This window comes from Sinocyclocheilus anshuiensis, unplaced genomic scaffold (genome assembly GCF_001515605.1).
Source record: "Sinocyclocheilus anshuiensis isolate Anshui unplaced genomic scaffold, SAMN03320099.WGS_v1.1 scaffold392, whole genome shotgun sequence".
In the NCBI taxonomy this organism is placed as follows: Eukaryota; Metazoa; Chordata; class Actinopteri; order Cypriniformes; family Cyprinidae; genus Sinocyclocheilus; species Sinocyclocheilus anshuiensis.
In genome coordinates, this window is record NW_015557091.1 from 1,281,930 (window position 1) to 1,292,277 (window position 10,348).

Here is a 10,348-nt window from a genome sequence, read left to right on the forward strand (position 1 = left end):
TGTTCATATACCTTAAACAATCTGAAGGCCGTGATCCAGCATGTACGACTCTGCTCACTGTCGGCACACATCAGCTTCAAATCCTGACAGCGAAACCTGTCTTTTGAGGCCTACCGTGCATACACACACATTCATGTTCATTTAGCTGTCTACATGAGGAAATACTATAGACTTCTGATGCTGTTATGTAAAGGCAATTATAATTATTATAGACTAACTCAAACCCTAAAAGAAAACCTACTGCATTTTAAAAATTAACAAATTGCTTTATTCATGAATTGCTTTCATAAATTGTCACTAAAACTGTAACTAAAAATAAAGCTATTAAAAAGTGTTTTTGTTAATGGAAATACAGCTAAAATAAAAAAAATAGATTTAATATAATCTAATATAAAATATTAGATTAAAAACAAATATTAGGAATGTTGCCTTGGAAATTAATTTAAATAAAATAAGTTGAAGTTGAAGTACTAAAAGCATTAAAACTAAAAATGAAAAAAAAAAATTTATTATATATATATATACTAATAAATAGGAAATAAAATTACTAAACTTCAATTTATTCATGAATCACTTTTATAAATTGTCATATGTGGTTTAGCATGAATTATTGTGATTAAAAATATTATAAAATATAAATATAATATAATATAATATATTAGATAAATATATTAAATTAAAAACAAACTACATTTTTAATGTTGCTCTTGCAACTAACTGAAAAAATAAGTTGAAATACTGAAATCACTAAAACTAAAATGAAAAGAAATAAGGCTAAATAGAAATATACAAAAAATAATAAAGTACATAACTAACTTACTAAAACTTAAATTAAAATGAAAACTGAAAATATTAAAATACAAACTAATTCAAAATATTAATAAATACTATATAATACCACAAATAACACTGATTCTCTGTTCCTATTGGCTACCTTAATGCAGAAGACATGCTCTCCTGGAGCCCCGTAAAGTTTACGGCCATTGAACACTGTGAACACATTCAGATCTTCCAGATCTCCGACGAACTGCAGGTGCCGAGGTTCCTACAAACATACATATGCATCCAGATTTGATATGTATGTTTATGTGTACATACACACTTTGTGTGCTGTGTGTGTATGAATGTGTTTTTGTTTGTGTGTGGCACCTTTGACTGTCCTTTGTTGGAGCAGTACAGTCCAGAGCGTCGTAAAACAAAATAGAGTTTCTTCCAGGACTTTTTTCCGCCCTCTCTCACATGGAGAAAGCCTTGAATCTCTGGACAGGAGCCACTCTTCACCATATTCTACAAGAGAGACGTTTACTGGTTTTATAAAGACAATAAAATTGCCATTTTAATGTTTTAAAAGCTATAGATCGTCATACCTGCACCAGCTCTGATGATGTCATGCCTTTAGTGACATCAGCGCTGTCAGATATCATGTGCTCTGGGAAAAATAACTGCATAACAGGAAAAAAATGAAACAATTACTAAAAATGTCTACATTTGGTAGTTGTAACCGCTTCAGTTAAAAGCATTGTGAACATTTCTATACAAATATATATATTTTCAGATAAATTAGTAGGTGATAATGATAATAAAGAGGTTTCATACCACAGGTTTTTTGAAGAACTCGTACTTAGCGTAGTTCTTGCGGAAGATCAGCTTTGTGTCACTTTCTACAGGCCAGGATGACTGTACCTGCACCACAAGCTCATGGTCTTCCAGACAGCGCTCTGGAGGGGAAAAAAAAAAAAAAAAAGACAAACGCAAAGTTTGAAAATTAAACAATTTCAATTAAAAATTACACATTAAATTAAACTATTTAATTCAATTACAAATTAAAAATAAATTTAATTTAATTTAATTGAAATTGAATTAAAATTTAAATTAAAAATAAATTAAAATAAAATAAAAAAATGCATTCAATAAAATTTAAAAATAAACAAATAAATTTAATGTTAATTTAAATAAATTATACATTAAATTAAACATTAAATTAAATGTCTCCAAGTTTAGTAAAACAATTATTTAAAAAAACGTTGCTAAATACTTTACTAATTGAACTGTCATTCATAAACCATCGAAACCAAAGGTTCGTCCAATCCAGCACCTGTCAAAAGCACAACTAAAGCTACTGTAAAAGCCTGTATAACACGTTGGTTGTGTTCATTTCAATGCTATTTTCCACAACACCCCTGGGTCTGATTTCTTTCAGCAAAAAATCACTCATTATAAAAGCACAGTAAGACATGACAGCTTTTGTCTTAACATTATTTCTACACAAACAAGGTGGCATTTGAGATGGCATTTAGTGGATTTTGTCCAAACAATGAGGCATGAATGTGTGCTTACATTATCGATTTGTCAAAAGCTAAAACACTAGACAGTGATTTGTTTTGCAGTGCAAAATCAAGTGCATGCAAACAACAAAGTGAATGCAAAGCAGCAACCCACTGTTTTCCAATACAAACCTTATTACTATCAGACTTCCTTTGTAGGTGAAGTATGCAATTTTACATTGTATTATGAAAGTATTTGTATTGATAAGTTGCATTATGGAAGATGGAACTCATAGGAGAGTATTAGAAGTGTATCAGCAATTGCATTATGTTGTTTTAGTGCAATAACACCATCCTCAAGTCTTACCCAGGCCTAAAGCAGAATGATGTTCAATGAGAGCCCAGCTTTCCTCATCCGTACAGTGTGCGTTCTGCGCTAGCATACGACAAACATCATGCGCCGTCGTCCCAGACGTCACCAAAACCGACCGACTGTGTGTGGCGTCCCCAAAAACCCGAAGCACCTACGGAAACACGCAAGAATCTGATCATAAACCATTCAGGAACTAAGATGCACGCAAATGCATGAGACGTTTCATGCTTGTTTTGTTTGTTTGAGGTCATGAACTTTTTTGAGTGCCAAAGAATGTGCTTGTGTTGTGTATTTTTATTGACAAGTCTATGAACTGAATGCCATGTGATGTGTTTGTGTACATGCACGCTCGTTTTTCCCCTGAGGATGGCCTGTCATGGTGTCTGTCACCTATTATAACTACTGAGAATTCATAGCGCCACAGGCAACTGTCTGCCATTTGTGTCACAGATTAAACCGTGCACGCTTACATGTGTGCTGCTGTTGGAGGGAGGATCCCTCCCGCTGAAGGATCCGGTCAGCACTGGGGAGTGTGTGGGACTGCAGAGCTCTGGAAACGGATTGGGAATCAAAGGTGCAGATGAAGCTCGAAACTCCCTTTTAGTTGGAATGCTAAAATCACAAGACCAGGAAGAATAATTAGTAAAAAGCATCAAAAACATGTCAACACATTTTGTTTCCATAAACTGAAATATTTCCGACTGAAACAAGATATTTAACAGGAATAAACAGAATAAAGGCAGGACTTCATGAACATTTACTAAACAACTGGCATATTTTATAACATGCATTAATAAATAAATTCTCTCAATAAGACCAGCAATGTTTACTCAAAGTAAAAAAGAGGACCTGTTGCAAAAAAAGAATAAAAAAGTAATTTAGACCAAATGCAATAAAATTATGTATTTAAAATATAAATAACATATTTAAATATAAATAACATTAAACATCTTTAATCTCAACTTTCAACAGTTTTTTCACTTTTGATATAAAATAAGATAAAATAAAATATAATAAAATAAAATGATAAAAATGTATAATGAATGAAATAAAACTATGTATTTAAAATATAAATAGCATCTTTATATATGGAACCTGGAACTGTTTGAAGCTGTTTATACACTATTACTATAGTTTAAAATGAAATAAAATGTATATTGAATGAAATAAAATGATGCATGTAAAATATAAAGAACACAAATATAATTACATCTTTAAACACAACTTGGAACTGTCTGAAGCGGTTTATACAGTTTAAAATGAAATAAAATTCGATTCAATTCAGTTAAGTAATTTAAATTAAATTAAATACAATTATGCATGTAAAAAATAAATAAACAGAATCACATCTTTAAACTCAACTTTCAACTGTTAAAAGCGGTTTATACAGTACTGCTATAGTTTAAAATAAAATAAATGTAAATGAAATTAAAAATTAGTTAATATCAAGATAAATTATAAAAATCGATATATATTAAATTACATTTTTTATGAAATTTAAATAAAACAAAGAGAATTACAGCATTGCTGTTTTTTTGGTTGTGCATTGCAGGGCAGTTTGTATTTTAAGCAAATTTTCAGCCACAGTCAAATAATACAATAAGCACAAAGTGCCACGAGTTACCTGTGGGTCAGAGGTATCGATCGAGGTGTTGACATCTGAAGGATTTGGGAAGATGGAGAACATTTCACAGAAACAGAATCTCTTCTGGACACGGTCTCAATCGACAACCTCCTAAACACTTCCAGCTCTGACCTGCAGCCTTTCACCTCCATCACTGCCGAGAGACACGAGACGAACGCTCCGTTTGAAAAAGTCAGACGCAAAAAATTATTTGACCACTTCAAGGTGTGACTCACATACCGAAATATTTGCTACTCTACACCAACCATGTGTCAAAATATTCAAAATGGGTTTATAAGTACAAAGTTTCCCTTCCCAAAAATAGATTTTACTCAACACGCCAGAACCTGATTTTCAGCCATGAACAAAAAGAAAACAATGACGTGTGCCAAATCGGTGTAAGCGAGGCTTTCAGTCACACCTTTTGTTATTAATCTTTTATCCGCTGTTGCTAAAGGAAACAGAGCTGTTGACTAGACACTCATATGTTGACTGTGTCTGATCGCGCAAACGGAGAACTTGTGAATCGTTCACCTCTTAAACCAGCAAATACACAGTGAATAATAAACGAATGCATGTCAACACTTCTCAGCAAGTCTGTTTGCTGTTCTCTGGTATAAAAGCAATCAACCAATCACACTTTCTAATATTTATTAAACTAGACAAATAACACACAGTTCTTTTCTTTTCTGTACCTAACACACTTAAACACTATCTTGCACCTGTCAAATTAAAAGGGTGATGTCACTCTCCGCAAATAACGCTCCATTGTCCCTGTACAAGGCTGCGGGCTCTACTTACATCAAATAACAAAGAGGGTAAACCACACAGAACACATTTTCATGCTCAAAGAGAACATGCATTCGTGGGTTTCTTTTAAGAATGCATCATTAAATGAGCAGTTCAGAGAGGCTGCAGGTTCAACATCAGCACAACTCCAAACCAAACGTGATGAGTCAAAGTGGCGTGCAAACAGGTTGGAGAAATGAAAGTGCAAGCAGTTGTGCACCTGTTGCTCCGTCCTCTGCATGATAAGCTTGTGTTTGTTCTGCTTTGATGTTGTTTCATCACTTAAAGCAATGTTAAAACAGTAGTGTACAATAGTGTAATATAGCATAGCTCAGCAAATGATGAGAACAACTGCATTGTATCAATAAAAAGTACATGCAAAATTAAATCATATTTTTAATACTTCATAAAGCAGTTCTTGAGACAAACAAGTCTCAAGTCTTTTTTTTTTTTCTTGGGTTACTTTTAACTTGTGTCATGTTGGATATTATTCAGCATTAAGTCACTATTATTAAATAAAAGATCTATTAGCACATATAATTATGCAAGTTAACACATCCACACATTTTCTTTTGTTTGTTCTTTCTTTAAAATAATGACATTGATCATGTTTCATAATTTTAACCCATTTATGCTTTATTTTTTATAAGTTTGACCAGGCAGATTTAGGAATCACTGTTCTAGATGTACAGATGATGCTCATAAACAGACATTTATGCCACTTTTACTAACTAAAAAGTACCGTGGTATTACCATGCACGCTGGAGTACCTTGTAAACACCATTAAAGGGTGAACTCCGTAATTTGGACGACAGTTTCACATTGAAATTACTGTTTTTTGACCTGAATTAACCCTATTATTCAGTGCTGTGCTGTGTTGTGCTGTATATCAAAGTACCGTTTTACCACAGTAATTTTTGGAAAGCGTATTATAAAACAAAAACCCATATTCATCACTAAACTTCGAATATCAGGACACGTTGTAAAACAGCTCAGAGGCACTTGATAATAGGTTAACAGTTAAGAGTTTAATGTAAGTCATACAGTTAAAGCGGTGTAAGTAACTCACCTGCATGTAAACCGTCCACTTGTTGTTGTCTGGTATCGGTATATGGTGACACAAGCTGAAGTTAAAGTGTTTGTGGAGTGTTTCATCAAGTCCAGCCGGCATGAGTAACATCCTCTTTACTCCAGTCGAGTTTCGTCTGAAAACACCTGACGCGTGGGCGGAGCTCATGAACGCACAGGTGCAGGAAGGGCGGGGAAGTTCACGCCTACACTCAACAGACAGGCAGGTGATGAGCTCATGCTGGTTTTTCTACAACAGCCCATGTGCTTTTACTTTACATAACAGGCTGCTTATAGGCCACGTATTTGAACTTCAACTGATTATGTCATAACTTTTTAAAGTTGAGTAAATGTTGACAAAAGATTTACTCAGCCTCATGTCGTCCCAAAGTTGTTTTGGACTCCATTGACTTTTGTATGGACGAAAATAAATATTCTTTAAAATATATTATGTTTTTCGACAGAAGTCAAGTCAGTCAAACAGGTTTGGAACGACATGAGGCTGATTAAATTATGACAATTATCTTCTTTCTTTTTTTTTGGTGAAATATATAAAGGAGGTCAAATAAACACTAATTATATTTCAGGATGCCTGTTGTCAGCTGAAATTAGAACAAAACATCTATAACACGGAGCCATAAAATGTGACCTCAAAAAGAAATGGTCCAATGACACACCTTGTTGCCCCTCATTAGCGGTAAATGTGTCATAGCAGGGAAGTTCAATCTTTGAGCAATATCAAGTCAAATTGCCTGCTTATTATTTTGACAAACTAACAAGGGAAAGATTTCATATTCATAATATGGGAATGTAGCAAAACTAGACTATTTTTAAGATTTTAATTTCCTGCATTTGAAGCCAAAGATTACCTGCACTAATAGTAATCCAGCCTCTGTTACAGTTTACCTGAAGCATCTGACACACTTTACCCCACTGCTACTATTTTGGGTAAAAAAAAAAAAAAAAGTCCTTGATAATCTGTAGTCAACTATATTTTTTTATAACTGAATACATTAGTTTTGATATCAAATTTACCTGCTATGAAGAAAATTTACTTTGAATTAAAAAATAGTAATATTACGCAAAAAAACATTCTTACCTCTTTCTCATATGCATCTCTCAATCACAGGTTTACCAGGGGTAGCACATCTGTCTATCTGTTATACTTTTCCTTAATAAACATTTACTATGGTAATCATATTTCCCAGTAAAATACCATAGTTACTATAGCTAATTGTGGATAATAACGAGTTAGCACAGCTTTAATAATTGCATTAACACATGTAGGTTTAAGTATTTTGGAGAAAACCATGGCACATTTTTCCACAATAATTATTTTCAACATTGATAATATAAAAGTTTCTTAAGCAGCAAATCAGCATATTAGAATGATTTCTGAAGGATCATGTGACACTGAAGACTGGAGTAATGATGCTGAAAATTCAGCTTTGATCACAGAAATGAATTACATTTTACAATATATTAAAATATAAATCAGTTATTTAAATAATATAATAATATTTCACAAATGTTAACATTTTTACTGTATTTTTAATTAAATAAATGCATCTTTGGTGAGCATAAGAGACTTTGAAAAACATTGAAAAAGTTACCAACCCAAATGTTGTAACAATCAATTTTATTACATTTTACTTGCTGAATAAAATATTAATTTTATATAAATATATATATATATATATATATACTAATCATCAGTGTTGGGGTTACGCGAGTTACGTAATCAGATTACTTTTTTCAAGTAACTAGTAAAGTAACGCATTACTTTTTAATTTACAAGAGAATATCCGAGTTACTTTTTTAAATAAGTAACGCAAGTTACTTATTTTTTTCCAATTTATTGATTGACAGCTCTCCTGTCCTCATGCTGAGAAATCAGGTTACTGTAGTTCTAAAATAAATATGAATATGCATTCTCACTCACAAAAAAAAAAAACAGATTCAGTATTCCTCAAAATGAATAAAAATAATGCAACTCAGAATATGACGCAAACCTGCAATAATTAAATGTTAAACAACACAAATATCCTTTATGTATTTAATCCCATTCTATTAACCAATGTCTTTGCTTCTGACCTTCGATGATCCAGTTCAACCGTACTAATAAGCACAAATTACTCTAGACAAACATTTGTGTCTTTTTTTACTGCTGAAGCGTGTTGAAATTTCTTCTTCTGCATTCTACTGTACGGACGTAAATTTACTTTCCCTTCAGCCTGAGGCTTATTCATTTCACTTTTGGTGTGAAAAGGCTTTTATATTTGCCAAAAATAGAACTTTTTTTATTTTTAAAAACAAACAAGCAAGCCCTGTCCAGATTTAAAAAGTAACGCAAAAGTAACATAACGCATTACTTTCCATAAAAAGTAACTAAGTAACGTAATTAGTTAATTTTTTATGGAGTAACGCAATATTGTAATGCATTACTTTTAAAAGTAACTTTCCCCAACTCTGCTAATCATAAACTAAACATACATCATCTACATAAATTTCACCTAATACACTTAAATGTTAAAGGAACAATGAAATGTTTAGCCAAACTTTAGGTTTGTTTGTAGTTAACTTAGGGTTTCATAAAACCTCTGATCTACAATACACAACTTAAACAACCATTTTATTTTGATCAAATCTAAAATAATCTTTGTGAAAATATTACTTTAAGAACACTGCATTAATCTCAATTCTCAACTGGAAACTTTCCATTTTTACACCCCACAAGATTCTCCAGTACACACAAAATAAACAAAGAAACTTGTAATATATGATGTTTTTAATTCAAATCAAATCCAACAATTTGGTGGTGGGGGAATGTTCAGCAGTCTGTGATTGTGCTTGGGGTCTGTGTGGCGGCTGGAAACAGGTAGTGTACAGCAGGAAACCAGAGATCTGCCCACGACTCCACTACCCACATTCGGACACATTCACTAATTAAAACATGGAGCTAAAGAGCCGAAAATAAAGCAGCCTGATTTTCAAATGACTGAAAAGAACAATCAAGGATGCGGTGGTGGGGGAAATCTGAGCGAATCGATCCTGACCTGATACAGGTTACACCACAGTTTTTCCTAAAGGTACAGGGCAGGTTTTTAATCTCAATTTAAAACGCTATATCCAAAGTGTACGGGTTGTATATTCAGCAGGCCAGTAATACTGGAATACTAGGTTATTGCAGGTGCATTATGACAACCTTGGTTCTTTCTTCGCCATGTGAAAACCATGCGTGGTGCAGTATGGAGCAAAAACAACGAGTCGTATTACAGTTTGTGAGGTGGAACGATAAGAGGAGATGTGTGTGTATAAAAGGCACGCCAGGGTCATTCCCAAACCAAGCAAACAGACAGAGAAGCCTTCATACACACATGAACACACAGAAACGATACATTCTTGCTAACGTGCATAATAAAGATAAACTATGCACACACGCACACACACAAACACAGTCTGAATCAGCAATGCCCAAACCTAAACGAAAGAGGGGAACATGGGATACTGAGTTCAGCCAAAGTCTGGGTCAGTACTTTAGCTGTGTGTGTGTCTCGCTCGCTCTCAAACACGCGCACAAATCACGCACACCTACCCATTCGTACAACAACACACACACACATATTTGGAGGCTGTAGAAGAGCTCATTTCTGATTTTTCAGCTGATTGGAGAGCCAGTCCAGCCCCTCGTAGAGCCCGTCTCCGCTGGTGGCGCAGGTGGCCTGGATGTACCAGTTACGATGACGAAGGGCGTGAAGGCCCAGTTTATCTGTAATCTCAGCTGCGTTCATGGCATTGGGAAGGTCCTGTGATGGACAAGAGACAAATCCAATCGCAGAGATTCAGAGACAACCAGACAACATGCGCATCAGTCACATAAAATCATCATGAAATGGCATTCTCACAACCTATTTTACTCATGTAATGAGAAACAGGATTTTCAAGTGAAACAGGATATCTAATGAGTAATTTTTTTTTTTTTTAAGATCGTGAAAAGCACACCCAGACTTTACATTAAACATCACTTTAAACCTCAGAAACCCAAGCAGTAATAGTTCATTATGAATTTTTTTTCCACCATTAAACATTTTGTTAGGAAGCCATTATATTATAAAAAACATTTATTTTAGGGTTGCAAAAATTCACCAATATTTTTTGATATAGTGACAGTTTTGAATTCACAATAAAATTCAGCACACAATGTATTTAAAAAAAAAAAATAAATAAATA

At 33.6% G+C, this 10,348-nt stretch overlaps 2 protein-coding genes across 2 annotated transcripts in view; both read right to left on the reverse strand.

Moving 5' to 3' along the window:
* The window catches only part of grb7 (growth factor receptor bound protein 7), an 11,058-nt gene extending 4,775 nt beyond the window's left edge, over positions 1–6,283 (reverse strand). The window contains exons 1-9 of the mRNA XM_016471919.1: positions 6,120–6,283; positions 4,262–4,415; positions 3,108–3,249; positions 2,632–2,788; positions 1,597–1,718; positions 1,368–1,442; positions 1,150–1,287; positions 935–1,045; positions 12–110 (exon numbers count right to left, since the gene is read on the reverse strand). Of these exons, the coding sequence (XP_016327405.1) occupies positions 12–110; positions 935–1,045; positions 1,150–1,287; positions 1,368–1,442; positions 1,597–1,718; positions 2,632–2,788; positions 3,108–3,249; positions 4,262–4,413 (996 nt within the window). The 5' untranslated portion in view covers positions 4,414–4,415; positions 6,120–6,283. The remainder of the gene's footprint in view (positions 1–11; positions 111–934; positions 1,046–1,149; positions 1,288–1,367; positions 1,443–1,596; positions 1,719–2,631; positions 2,789–3,107; positions 3,250–4,261; positions 4,416–6,119) is intronic.
* A 2,601-nt stretch (positions 6,284–8,884) lies between these two features.
* The window catches only part of LOC107677191 (ADP-ribosylation factor 1-like), a 4,397-nt gene continuing 2,933 nt past the window's right edge, over positions 8,885–10,348 (reverse strand). Inside the window, exon 5 of the mRNA XM_016472001.1 lies at positions 8,885–9,924. Coding sequence (XP_016327487.1) covers positions 9,763–9,924 — 162 coding nt within the window. The 3' untranslated portion in view covers positions 8,885–9,762. The remainder of the gene's footprint in view (positions 9,925–10,348) is intronic.